The sequence below is a fragment of the Hippopotamus amphibius genome, chromosome 1, assembly GCF_030028045.1.
Source record: "Hippopotamus amphibius kiboko isolate mHipAmp2 chromosome 1, mHipAmp2.hap2, whole genome shotgun sequence".
Lineage (NCBI taxonomy): Eukaryota > Metazoa > Chordata > Mammalia > Artiodactyla > Hippopotamidae > Hippopotamus > Hippopotamus amphibius.
In genome coordinates, this window is record NC_080186.1 from 143,969,478 (window position 1) to 143,983,772 (window position 14,295).

At 41.1% G+C, this 14,295-nt stretch overlaps 1 protein-coding gene across 8 annotated transcripts in view; it reads left to right on the plus strand.

Annotated features, from left to right (window-relative positions):
- The window catches only part of EBF1 (EBF transcription factor 1), a 383,593-nt gene that overhangs the window by 15,065 nt on the left and 354,233 nt on the right, over positions 1–14,295 (plus strand). For all 8 annotated transcript variants that reach the window (XR_009052895.1, XM_057729995.1, XM_057729986.1 and 5 more), the window contains exons 5-6: positions 33–106; positions 9,915–9,983. Coding sequence is in view for 7 of the 8 variants with exons in the window: in XM_057729995.1 (XP_057585978.1) it covers positions 33–106; positions 9,915–9,983 (143 nt within the window). In the remaining variant the exon portion in view is untranslated. The remainder of the gene's footprint in view (positions 1–32; positions 107–9,914; positions 9,984–14,295) is intronic.

A 14,295-nucleotide genomic window follows, 5' to 3' on the forward strand; every position in this document is an offset into this window, starting at 1 on the left:
ATTCTTAGCTCAAATCGTGCCTTTGTTTACAGGCCATAGTATATGAAGGCCAAGACAAGAACCCAGAAATGTGCCGAGTCTTGCTCACACACGAAATCATGTGCAGGTAAGAAATACCTTGTTCTCTCCATTTAATTAGCAAAGATAAGATGAATTTGTATCTGAAATCTGGGTGAATTCAGGTCTCTCTTTGGGTATATGTTTATCTTCTGTTAGACCATCTAAAAACTCTTAGATATGAGTATTTGGTAGTAAAGTGTCAGGCATCACAGTGGTTCTCAGTTATTTATTAGATTTCATCCTAAAAGACAAACACTTCCATTTTGATATCTCACTGTTCAAGGGGCACAAAGCCCCTTTTTCTTTCCATTGAATAAAATACAGTATAACCCTTTTAGTGTTAATATATGTGCTCAACTGCATTGCTAGTAAAATGAGTAAGAGTTCTATTGATGTCAGCAGAAGCGTCTGTTTGGATAAGACTTGAAAGTTATAGTTCCCCTTTTTAATTCCTCCACTTAAAAATATGACCATCCGAACACAGGCATCATTCATCCTTAAACTGTGTGGTTCCCCCCCAGCCCCACCCCCGTCCCACATCTGATCTCTTAATCTTAGTTACATTTATATAACTATGACAATGTAGCTAATATTTCTTAAATGTAGTGAGCTTTTGGAAGGATGGTAAAGGTGAGTCCCTGAAAGGTATAAACATTCATGTTGTCCACAAATGAGTATCTTTATTTTTGTCTGAAGCTACGTTTGAAACCAGGCAAGCAGGCCAGTTTCACTTGCATGGCCTCAGCCAACCCTCCACGTGGGAGAGAGTAAACCAGAGAACAGCCTTTTAACTTGCAGTTTAGTATTCTTATTCTTCATAAAATAACACTGGCACTTTGCTTCCGATGTTCTGAGTAATTGGATAAAGCGTGAGGAAGACACCCGCGTCAGGGAAGGGCTACTAACTGCTGTGTTAGCCACGCAGGCTCTCCTGGCACAAAGCGTGCTTGGCTCCTGACTACTATTGACCAAACCATTTAGGGCTTTCGGCTGCCACTTCGGCATGGGCGGGCTGTATTTGCTGCTCATGGACTTGTGGGGAACGCAGTCGGAAAACTCTACAGGTAGAAATAAAATAGGAAAGAGATTAATGTGTTTCCTTAGTGCAGTCCCAATTAGTAACTTCTTCTATATCTATAATTATGTATGTATATCAAAATTATTTTCTCCTTTTAAAAAACATACTGCTAATATATTATTCTAAAATATACAGGAGTTTCACAAGTTTTCACTTTCATGATTTGTAAAACTTGTTAATTATTCCCAAAACAGGTTGCTTTTCTCTAACTTGAAAGCAGCAACAAAATCCAAAAACATGGTCATGGATTTCTTAGAAAATACTATTAGGTAAAATTGGTGTTATACTGTATATAACAATTGCACAATTAAAGCTGAGCTGCGCTTTTCAGAATAAAATGAGTAAAATCATTTTGAAAAGCATTAAAAAAAGACCTCCTTCATATTACTATTTTTCCAACCATATCTTTACTTTACCTTCCCACAATTAGCATATTGTTAGAATGAATTTTCCATATTCTATTCCGTGTGATTCTAGCAAATAGGAGACAGACAGGAAGATGGATCTCAACCAATAGGCCAACTAATATCTATAAATCATAGATTTGCATCTCATATCTGTAAATGTTTGGACTATGCTAGAATAATTCTATTCTTAAAATACTTAAAGATATATTATGCCTTTCACACACAAGCCTACACTCTATTAATACAGTTTATATTTTTCTTGTTCTTAAAATTCATTGGTCCAGAGTACTTTATTATGCTGGTTGATGTGCTTTACTGCTGATGTTCTTTCTATTTTTTAGAAACATAAAAATAGCAAAAAATAAAATTCTTAAGCCTCTGAAGGCAAATGATGTTTGTATTGCATGGCTAAGAGGGAAGAGCCATATTCAAAATGTCATCCTGCTAATGTTACAGATGATGGTTTTCCTGACTGCCTATAGATGTGTAAGGGGTACTGTTTGTTTACCAGGCTGCCATGACCCTATTACACAAGCCTGTCATCTATTGTGTGGCTAACAGTCTTTTAAATTGCAAATCTGATGCTCTTTAGGGGGCTTTAGGAAAAAAATTCTCACTTTCCAACCATCCTATTTCTCTTGATTTCTTGCCTGTTGTAAGTGGAAGTTGAGATGTGCTGAATTTGCACCAGGGGTGCAAATGCAGGCTCAATTATAAGCATAAAATTAGAGTCTGTTCACCATTAATCAGCCTGGCTAATTGCTATGCACCACCATTAACCATATGGTGTGAAAGACAGCTTGCTCTCCCCAAGATGAAATTTCTTCATTGCAGCCATGAAATAGTGAGGGCCCTGGATTTTAAAATAGCTTGTTTTAGATATTTAATTTGTAAACAACTTTCTGCAGTGCTTTCTGTCAAGGCTAACGGCACAATAAAACTTTGTGTTTATGTCACAAAAGAGGTATATTCATAGTATGTTGGAGCTATGCTAAAGGAGACACAGAGAATTTAGATTGACAGGAAAGGGCTTGGGATGATTCTGTTTTGCTGTCATCAAAGAAAAAAGAAAAAAAAAATCCCAAAACACCAGGGAATTGTGTATTAGGTGGCTGCAAATTTAAAAAATCAGTTTTGTTCTGTTGAGAGGGTAACCCCGTTGCATGAGCTGTCTAAAGGACTTGCTGCCATGGGATTATAATTATTTTCTCTCTTTGAGACAAAACCCCCTTGACTTGATAACATAGAACTCTTTTCCATGGAATTCTGGGAAAGGTTCTGCATTTTTGGTAAACTGGAATATATTATACCAATCATCATAACATTTTGCTAATACTTTGTGATTAAGCTCTTAAAAAGTATGGCCCCACGAAGGATTTTTAAAAGCAGGATTCATTCCACAAAGGATTTGATTATAAATACATCTTTGCATCCTATGTTTAAAATGGGAATGGAAAATAGGAACTCTGCTTGGTAGGTGAGTCCAGTTCCCAGGCCTGCAGGCAGGGCGAAGCAGATTTTCTCCCTTTCCAGTGCGCGGGACAATTGCAGAGGATGGGTGCTGTGTTTAGGAAAGCAATCTTTTCCCATTGTTAGTGCCTAACATCTTGTGGACCATGAGCTCCCTGGGCTAGCCTGGTCCCTTGATATGGCTTGTTCTTCCTTCCTCTTTGCCTGGCTTATTCTTGTTTTTTTCCTTCAGATTTCCACTTAAGCATCCCTGGTCCTTGGCCTGAGCGAGGTCCCCTTATTGTGCATTCCTATGCCATCCTGTGCTTTTCTTTCACAGCACGCAGCACATTGTAATCGTGTGTCCAGGGCCTGTGTTTCTTTGCTGGACTAAGAGCTCCTTGAAGACAAAGAAGTTACCCAGTTTTCCTCTCTGCTTTAGTTACCCATGTGTGAAATGGGGAGAAACTATTACTTCTCTCATAGGGTGGTTGTTAAGATTAATGCTATAATTCCCATAAATGCTTATCCCAGTAACTGACACCTAGTTGAGTGCCGAATGTCTATTTTTATTAATAATAGTAGCAGCAGTAGTATCAGTATTGATAGTAATAGAAGCAGTGGAGGTAGTGGGAGCAGTAGTAGCAATATCTGCAGTGTCTAGCTAAGTACCTGGCACGTAGCTGCTCAAAGGGAAAGATGGTAAGAGAATATTGAAAGGAAGGGAAGTGTCTACTAAAACGTTAACACAGCTTGTGTATTCTAGGTGTGCTGCTTAAGGATATTTTCATTCATTCTTTTAGCACCTACTATGTGCAAAGCACAGTGGAATGCAGTGCCGAAAAGGACTGGCCCCTGTAGTAGGAGAGCTGACAGGTTAGCCTGGGAGAATGAGACCCATAGAACAGATAACTAGACAGCACTGTAGAAAGGGCAGACTGAGATGAGAGCTGAGGCCAAGTACCACGGCTGCTCAGGGAAGGGAGGACATACTTGCAGGTGGGTTGTAGCTGAAGGGATTGGGAGGAAGGTGAGACAGCACAGGGAGTTTAGAGGGTGCATGAAGGAGTGCTTTGGTCCATTTGTTGGCGGTCCAAGCAGGATTTCTCTGAGGAGAGGTCCGCAGGTGGTGGGCCTCTGGCCTGGAGCTGGGCAGAGAGTCAGGGCGAAGGGTAACCAACTTCTGATGTCTTTTCTCAAAGGTGCGAGGTGAAGTTATGGGCTTACATGGGGTTAACAAGGATGGGGAATTAGAGACGAGGCCATGGATACATTCTTGGGGAACAATCTCATTTAGTGTGTTCGAGAATTAGGAAAAAGAACCTTGAGCATACCGGACGTAGAAATAAAAGGAGGGTGTTTCAAAGACAGGGAGCCATCCGTGTAATAAGTGTAAGGAGATCCAGATGGATGTGAAGACTGAGAAGAGCACCAGAAAGTCGCTGGTGAATTTCAGGAGAGGACATTCAAGTTGGTGCTGAGGGCCAGAAGCCAGGTTTTATGGGGTTCAGGTGGCAAGGAGTGATGGGGACTCTGGCAAGGAAATAGTTGGACAGTGAAGAAACCAACTCAAGAGAAAAGAAAAGGAGCGAGTCTTTTTTTTTTTTTTTTTTTTTTAAAGAATGGGAAAACTTGATTATGTAGGTTAACTGAGGGAAAGAATGAACCTATTACTATTAATCAGACTATTCAGAAAATTCATATATCTCATTCTCTAGCCACTTTGGCTAAATGGGTAAGATAAGCTTGCTCTTTGTTGGAAAGCTTAGTGATGGAGGTGATGCTTTCCTCCACTTGAGAGAGCCTCTACTTATGGGAAGAAGTTCCAAGTCCCTAAGATGAGGATCTGCAGATCTCATGACCAGGAAACATGTAAATGTTTCTTGCCCTGATTTATGAAGCCATGTATCGGTGCACTAGAGATGTGCCACTTGTGCCATGCTGCTAAGGAAGAGACTCACAGCTTGCTTTCTCCTGGACTAGCTTGTCTGAAGGATGCACAATCTTGCTGGGGAAAGTGCTGCTGTTTTGAGTCCACAGTGAATGCAGGACACCAGGTGCTGGGTCCCCAATCCTATAATGGGCCACATTGCTCTCCTGCTACTTGGGTTGCAGGTTGAGAGGGATGTGAAGTAGTAGGAAGCCCCCTGACAGATGCCTGCTTTAGGGAGCAAATGCCAGGTTTGTGCCTGGTGCAATGCCTGACACACATAGTAGAAGTCTAAAGAACAGCAGTTGAAGGGATGAAGATCCATCAGTCACACAGTAATGAGGACGTTATTAACACTCTGATTTCTTCTGTTAACATGGTAACTTTTCCCTTGAAGTGCTTTTGTGTCTGTTGTTCCATGTACTGTATTGTTTCAGCCAGAGACCGCTTCTGCCTTAACCACAAGTGAGTCTCTTCTCCCTTCATCCTGTCCTTCTTGGATAATGCCTGCCTTATGTATGGTGGAGGTTGGTACACACCTTTCTTGGTCCTTCTGAGTTCCGTAGAGGGAACTAGGGAGCAGTTCAGCTTAGAGAAGGGAGGAAAGAGAAGGCAAGAAAGACCATCACAGGCAAGGAAAACAGGTCCTTGCTCTGCTTGGCTCTGGGTTAAAACTAGGGACCTTCAGGGGGTTAGATGGCAGCTCAGCATAAAGGAAGACCATCCTTCCCCAATTTGCAGTTGATTTTTAGTTTTTTTAATAGGAAAATAATATTGCAATACAAAGCGGAAGACTGCAGAAGTACAGAAATAAAATATATACCCTCTATTCTTCCCCACTTATTCCACTCCCTATGGGCTCTTTCTTTGAAGTTTCTACTGATTCATTCAAAAAATACTCCCAGAGGGCCTACTGTGTGCTGCACTCTGTTCTAGTTGTTGGGGACATAGGGATGAACAGAAGAGTTTAAGACCCTTGTACTCACAGACAGACAATAAAGAAGAAGACAAGTAAATATAAAATATAATGTGATAAGTGCTAGGAAGAAAAGTGAAGTGGGATGAGGGGCTACAGAACTCTGGGAGCAGTAGTCAGGGAAGGGTTTTTGCAGGCCGACTGTGCAGAAATTTGAGTGAAGTGAGGGTGTGAACTGGCTTGTGACGGTTTATCTCTTCCCCTCCCTCCCTCCCTCTCTCTCACTCTCCTTTTTTCCCTCCCGGAAGTAGGACCATACCATACATACTGTTTTGCAGCTTGGCTTCCCCAGGTCATAATATGATGTAGACTTCTTTCCGTGATGGTGTGTACAAACCCACCTTCGTTCTTTTTAATGCTGCGGACAGTTCCGTATTTACATGTATATATGTACACACACATATATATATATGTGTGTGTGCATATACTTTTAAAGTGGGCTTAAACTGTAGACACTATTTTGTCGCCACCCCAGACGCAGAGCCCAAGAATCATGTTTTGGGAATGATGACTACGTGATGCAGTGACATGACCTGAGAGACGGGAAACCTGTTGGGCTATTTTTCATACTTTGTATAAGGTTTTCTTTACAAATGTTAAGTGACCTCCAGCCCTTTGGTCTGTTTTCCTTTCTTCGTTACCCCTATTTTGTTCCTATTCTATTAGTCCTTCTACGCTTCTGTTCTTCGCATCTGCTGTCTTCCCTGGGCCCCTTGGGGCACAGCAGAGAGGGGGTGGTTCTCCCTTAGGCTGTGCTTCGATTCAGCTGGCTGCACTCAAGGGCATTTTTATTTTAAGGGGATGAAGACGGTGCTTAAGGCACAGGGCGAATCTCAGGCCTCGCGCGGCACTTGCTTGGGGAGGTGGTCTGGCGTGTGGGGTGGGGTAGGGGTGAACGTTGCTTCCTTCAGCAGTGTCTGTGCAGAGGGTCAGCTTGGCTTCCTCCGTCTGTTCCCTCCCTGTTTTCTTGGATTGTATTTCCCCCAGTACATTACATTCGTTGACGAAGTCATCCAATCAACCAACCAATATTTGAGCTTCTCTCTCCTGTCCCAGGCCTTATGCTACTCGTTAGGTAAATGAAATTGACACTGTGTTCCTTTATGAAGAGTAGTGAGGGAGGGGGTGGGAGGAGAAAGATAGTAACAAAAAAATACACAAATATCTATGTAAGAACATAATTTGCTTTGTGTTTAGTGTCCTGAAAGGAAACACCAGGGGGAATCTATCAAGTGTCAGGGCCATCTTCTCTGAGGAAGGAAGGAGCCTAGAGGCTGATGCCTGCAGAGGGGGTGGAGGCTGGCTAACTAGGGAGGGCTTGAAGGAGGAGCAGTCTAGGCCCGGAGGCTTGTCCAGACCTGGGCCTGAGGTCAGACTGAGTGTGGCCTGTTAGAGAGATTGAAATTGGCCAGTGAGGCTGGAGCTTGGCGAGTTGGAGGAGAGTGACAGGAGATTGGGAGGTGGTCTGGCACCATGGACTGCCATAGATGTGTTCTCAGTGCAGTGGGAAGCCTTTAAAAGGTCTTGGGCGGTGAAGTGACACAGTCCCATTGATGTTTTAAAAAGATCACTCTGGGTGTCGCAGGGGTTGAAGACTGGAGGCAGAGAGACCAGGTCTGAAGCCACGGCAAGAGTCCAAGCGAGACGTGAAAGTGACTTGGATAAGGGTGGTGGCAGTGAGGAGGGAGAGAATCGTATCGTCTTGAGATATAGATTCTAGTCTGAGATTATCATCAGGCGAGCTGGAAGCGTGGAAGGCATTCCGTCTGGGCAGGACAATGCTGAGGGTCTGACCGCTGGGGATTTGCCCAGTCGCTGTTTTGAAAAAGGAACAAATGGAAAATAGAAAGGAGAAATACGCCTTCCCATGTATTGCTTTTCTCCCTGGGTAAAGACTTGGGCTCTGCTGATGGGCTGCTTTTGGAGACCTAAGCCCCCACCCTTAGAGGTGGGTACCACAGTCACTCCATTTTACCTATGAGGAAACTGAGACTCCAGGAGGTGGAATACCTTGCTCCAGATGCCACAAGCAGCTTGGATTCCAGAGTCAGTGTTCTTAACCACTGTGCTTTTTGGCAAGCCCTTGAAATGTAGGTGCAGGGGAGTAGAGTTCAGGAATGATGGAGTTTAGTTTTTAAATTATATTTTTTTTTGCATGCATTTCAACTACTGTACTTCTTGTTCCCTTGTTTCTTCATCTGTCTCGTAGGTATTGGGATCCTTTGGGCTTGCTTGCTTTCAATAAATTTATTTATTTATTTATTGGCTACGTTGGGTCTTCGTTGCCGTGCACAGCTTTCTCTAGTTGTGGAGAGTGGGCGGCTGCTCTTTGTTGCGGTGCATGGGCATGGGCTCTATGCGTGTGGTCTTCAGTAGTTGTGGCTCATGGGGTCTAGAGTGCAGGCTCAGTAGTTGTGGCGCATGGGCTTAGTTGCTCTGCAGGATGTGGAATGTGGGGTCTTGCCAGACCAGGGATCAAACCCATGTCCCCTGCCATTGGCAGTTGGATTCTTAACCACTAGGCCACCAGGGAAGTCTGGGGATCCTTGGGGCTTTCTATCTCCAAAGTACTAGTATGGCAGAACTCAGGCCTGGAGGAAATAGTTTCCTCTGAATCAGAAAAGTATCGGCTCTAAGGCAAGTGGTGTGGTTTTTAGCGAGGGCTTTGGCAAAGGAGATACCATTATTGTTGTTGTTTTCTGAAGAGATGAGAGACAACTGGAATGAGCACCAAATTTGGAAGCTGATTCTCTTTTCAGAGATATAGTTACAGCCAGGAGAGAGACTTCCTAACTTTGGTTCAAGACTCCCTTTGCAGGCGTATAGTTCTGGGTCCTGAAAATGAAGTTCAATGTTTGTTTCTCTCTAGCAGCTCTCTAAATTTAGGCTCTATGATTCACTAAGTCGAATGAGTCTGTGTGTGCATGTCTGTTTGCGTGTGTGCATGCGTGCTTGTGTGAGAGAGAGGGAGAAAAGTGCATACTTTATTTGTGGCACAAGGTAATGTATAATGCTTAGATAACTTCCTCACCTCCTTGACTGATCAAATATGTGCTTTTATAGTGTGCCCTTGGGTATAGACTGGCCAGTGGACACATTTCTTATTTGCAAACAAGTCTCAGATGGACAGGTTTCTATTGACCATGGGTAATTTTCAAAAACCCTAATTTTTCACTCTTTAGAAGCATATCAGTTTAAGAAAAAACTAGCAACTTGAAAGTCACATGTGGGGTGGAATTTTGATAGAAGGTGCTTTTCTTGCCCATGTCTGCCCTTTCTCTGACCTAAAGACCGTCCATTGTCAGGCTTTTGCCAGGCTTTGGATCAGCTGTCCATAATGCTTCCAGAAAAGTTACACAGTGACCAGAGCAGGGCACAAAAGCCAGAGGATGTGTGGATCTCTAGTTTCTCTTCTCTTACCTCTTTGTCTCAATTGTTGCACTGTACTTTTATTCTTACATTTTGGACATGGTTCAAAAGCAAACAGTTATAGTTTTAGGATTTTGGGAAGGCTGTGGTTGAAGGAAATGTCTCCCATAAAAGAGAAAGGAGAAGAAAAAGAAATCCATTTAATACAAAATGACTGGAGGGGGAGAAATCACTCATACCTCATTATTGACGCGTTCCACACAATTAGTGTGATCTTGAGGGAAGAGTGTTTAAGCCACCCACAACCCTGAATATTCTCACTGGGTAGATGTAATAATAATGCATTTCCCAGTGAACTCTTCCGATCCCGCGGGCAGTGATGGGGAGACCCCATCTTAAGGCTGTCAGTCCTCGCTCTGTGAGAGTCCCTCTCCCTCCCTCTTTTGTGCAGGGAGAGGTTAAGCCTGGCCATTAACCCATAGGTGACCCAAATAGAATGTTCTGTCCCAGGGATCCGTTGATTGCCAGGTATGGCTTTGTGGTAATTCTAGCATTTGCAACCCAGCAATTTGAACCTTCTGTCTGCCTAAATGATGATTTTACATTGTAATGGTTGTACTAAATCCTCTCGCTTTTGCTCCGTAGCCGCTGTTGTGACAAGAAAAGCTGTGGCAACCGAAATGAGACTCCCTCGGATCCAGTGATAATTGACAGGTAGGGACCACTCTACATTCACTCGGTTCTTTTGCCTCATCATAATGAAACACCTGCCTGGTGTGGCTCATGGGTGAGGGTTGGGAAGGCATGTGGCCGAAATTTGCCTGTTGGTCATGACTTCAGCTGCGCCGAGCTATTGCGATTCCTGGGAAAGCCATATGGAATGTTCTTTGGAGGCCTGTTTTCTTGGATTGCTCCAGTTTTGTGTGTGATTCATGCTCCTAAAGGAATATTTTCTTCTTTTTTGACTTTCTGTGGCTCAATCCTCGTGCTGTGCCAGGAAGCTTCAGAAATAAAATAATAATAATTTGTGATTTATGAAATGCGGTTGGGTGCTTATAAATATTTAAGTTTTATTTGAAAAATGTTTGAATCATTTTCACTTTTAGCTACAGTAGTTCTGTTGGATGTAATCCATCTACATTTTAAGGTTTTATTTATGCATAAAAGCAGTTTTAAAGAGATCTGTGAACCAAGATTTTCTACAGTAATTTCCCGCGTTTGACTGTAGCTCATACTGCATTGTACGTTGATTAATTTATCCTGCTTGTCTTAATTATTGTGTTTTTAAACAGATCCATATTACTAATCTGACATGACCAAGTAAATCACTGTAGAACAATAAATCTGTTTTAGTTGTTCGGTGCAATTTCGAGTCAGTGTGTGCACAGATTATGCAAAGTTGCATTCCAAATATTCGTTTTACATTTTAATTATTGAAATTCATTGTATGGAAACATGTATGATAAACCATTTGTTACATAGTGTTACTCATTGGGAGTTAAATGGCCTGGAAGGTTTATAGATACTGTCAGTTGTCAGCTAGGAAGAGAGCTAGCACCCTCTGCTAGCTGGAAGAGTCTTGCAAGTAAGACTGACTTGATCCCTCATTGAGGAAATCAACAGCTGAACAAAGTCCCTTTTGGGGTTTGGAAATACTGCTTTTTGAGACCCCCCTCCCCTCCCCCCCAACCTATCTGTCTTTCCAATTCTTTACTTTTTGGAGGCTTGCTCTATCATTTTTCAGTTAACTGAGAAAGTGTTTGCTTCATTGTAATTTATGACAAAACATCGGTGGTTGATTTTGACTTATGTGATTCTTCAGGCTTAAACCCAGTTTTGATTACCAAGTAGCTTTATAAAGCTTACATTTCAATCGGATATTTTAACTAAATATCTTTCACTAATATTCACCCAAAACATATATCTTTGCTTGAAAAGTGAGGATTAATGTCTTTGATTCAAAGTTAAAAACATCAGTGGTTTAGTGTGTAATGAAGTTGTGTGCTGCCTATAGAATTAGCATAGCATGTTTATCTACAAAAGCAGACGTGCCATTATGTAATTTCTTTTTTCTGCAATGGCAGATAAATCTTCAAATGAATAAGATAAAAAGTAAACATAACCTTTACGCTGTTTGTTTCACAAATACCTCTCTTCAAAATACCATTTGTTATTTTAAGCAGATTTTACTCTTCTATTAAAAAGAAAGTGTTCTGATCAAAGGACCAGCCCAAATATTCCCCCAAACTTTGAAACTAGCAGCATTTGGTTCTGCCACACGGTTTATTTTGGTTTAGATGATAACAAGAATCTTACTTTGCCACCCGCAATGAAAACACTTCTTTTGCTTTTGAATGGGTTAAGCTTTTAAGTTCTTCGTTTGGTTTTAAGCCGTGACTCTGATATAGAAGGTTGATATGACTGTGGTTTGAATAACATTTGATTTTGACCTGTTTCTGTGGGTTGCAGTGGCATAAGAAACTTGACTCAGCAGCGCTGTAATTAGCCCGGCCTGTGTTTTTGAAACAGGATTGTGTTACCTGGATTGCATTAGTGTGGCTTCTATTGTTGCCGCCTTGCATCTGTCCCAGTAGGGTACTTAAAACCTTTTCTTGGCTGGGATAGTTCAAACAATTTAGGCAAAATAAGGGTGCACTTTATACTGTTGGTGGCTTTAGAGATATTACTCATGACATTTATCCTTTTCATTTTTTTCCTTTTTGGTTTGACAAAGCAAAAATGGTGTTAGCCAATCTTGGTCTGTTAAGAGAGGAGTACCTGAAAAACAGCTGAAACGCAGGGTATCTACACGAGTCCCAACATATGTTTATTTGCTGGCTGTTGCCACTGTCTCCCATGAACTGTCTTTTCAAGCAGCGATGCCAGCTGATATGCAAAACCCCACTTAGCTATTTTTACTTGCATCTGAGTTTTCAGAATTTATTTGCCCTTCAGTCGGCCAAAGGTTTTAAAAGCGCCGGTCCTGTCTGTGCTGATATGTGAAACTTCCATTTTTAACAACAAGAGAAGAGAATAACAACAGGAAAAGAACTTACACAAGGAAGGGCAAAATAGAAAAGATGTTTAATTCCATAAAATTGCTGCAAAGGAAAAAAAATGATGGGAACCGTGTTTGAATTTCATAGTTTCCAATTTGATTCTGTGTTACCGATTGCATAATATCTGCGTTACATGCTTAGGGTTTGATTTGCTTTCAGATTTATGCGAATCCCTGCATATTTTGTAAAAATAGGTTATGGGGCCTGCATTCAGTAGCAATAGTAACTGTTTTTACAAAATTCATGCAATATGCAGTTATAGAGCTGAGGGTACAGGCAATCCTTGTGTTAGGATTTAGCATAGTTTTAACACGCAGTCACCTCTTGGGCACCAATAATTTTTAGCTCCCTTTGCTTGTCCTTTGGATTTTGGAAGAACAGTGCTATTTTTATCACTCAAAAGACTTTTAGCAGTGGTTATTCAGGAAAACTATTTATAGGATTGATAGAAGAGGCTTTCTGGTCATACGGCAATGGTGCAGGATAAGCTATTTCTGTGTTAAATTTTGGCTGTATTATTTGCTGCCAGCAGTTTGGGGACATCAGCTTGGCATATTCTATCAAGAAAGTGGAATTAACAAAATCAGCAGTTAAATACTGTGATTTAGAAAATGTGTTTCTACTTCATTCTTTTATAATGGCATGCAGCAAAGTAAGAAAGATATGACCCCAACTCTTTTTACAATTATGACAATTTGTCAAGTCACTTCAAAAAAGTTTGGAGGAAAATTTCTGTAGATGTACGAATTGTGCATCTGGAGTTGGCTGTCAGGTTATATTTCTGCCTGTTGCCAAATTGTTTGAGAAGTATAAAAACCAGGCTGTGTGCGATGGTCTCATATTTGGGCTGTGTAGACGTGGGAAAAGTCAAATGTGTTATGTTTAATAGCTGGTGACCAGGAACTAATAACAGCAAATTTCATTATCATTGAGGTAAAGGGCTATGTGTGGTAATTATTGTTAAAGTAAAAAGCAAAGAATGACTTGCAGTTATTGGATTAAGGTGGAGATTGATCTAACATATTCATACCGTAACTCATATTTGAATTTAAAAGGTTTGCAATAAAATTCGTGTTTAGAAATTGAATAAATTGTAGTTTTATTACCACATTGGATATCCTTGAGTCCTAACCTTTTTCCTTGGAGTTATCTTAGTTCAATAAATAAAACCTCATTAGACTATTCCCATTTCAACGAGTTTATTAAATTTTGCAGGAGTAATTAGCATAAGCTGTGCTAATTTTTCTGGAAGACTAATGAGGGAGGTTCTTAATTAGGTTTACTTGGTAAGAATCAGAAAAGATGATAATAACACAAGTCACATAGGGTCGTCTGAATTGGGAACCCAGTTTTTCTGGATTCATAAAAAAAAAACCTATTTTCTCTGTGGAAACTTCTTTATAAATGCTTGACTGAATATATGAAGTGTGCAGACTGCTTTTTCTCATCTAGTTAGTTAGGATTACCGTCCATTCTAGATTTGCTTCGCAAAACTCTTAATTTTCCTACCCTGGCTCACTAAACTGCCTTTGAGCAATGACATGGATGAATACAGATGGTCTTACAAAAACATTTGTTTCTCCAAATTATGCTGCAGGATTTCTTTCACATAGAGCCCTAAAGTTTCTGGCCAGATTTGTGTCGCTTACTTCCAGTAGGGCGGGATAGTGGACAGCTCACTGTTTGTTTGGTTGGTTTTTCAATTTAAGGTCAGTGTGATTGATGAAACAGTTGGATCACTAAATAAAGGGAGAAAATAAGAGCCCATTTCTTCATTTCCTGGGACTGTGGATCCTGAGAATTGACAACTGGACTTTCTTCTTTTAATAGATAGAAATAATGAAGGATGAAATTCCTCCTCAAATTACTTCCTCCTGTCTCATGTGAATTTAGATATAGTCCTTTCGGGATACAATGTGACTTGAGGAACTGGCAAGTTTTGAGTTCCTCACAGCCAATAGTAAAAA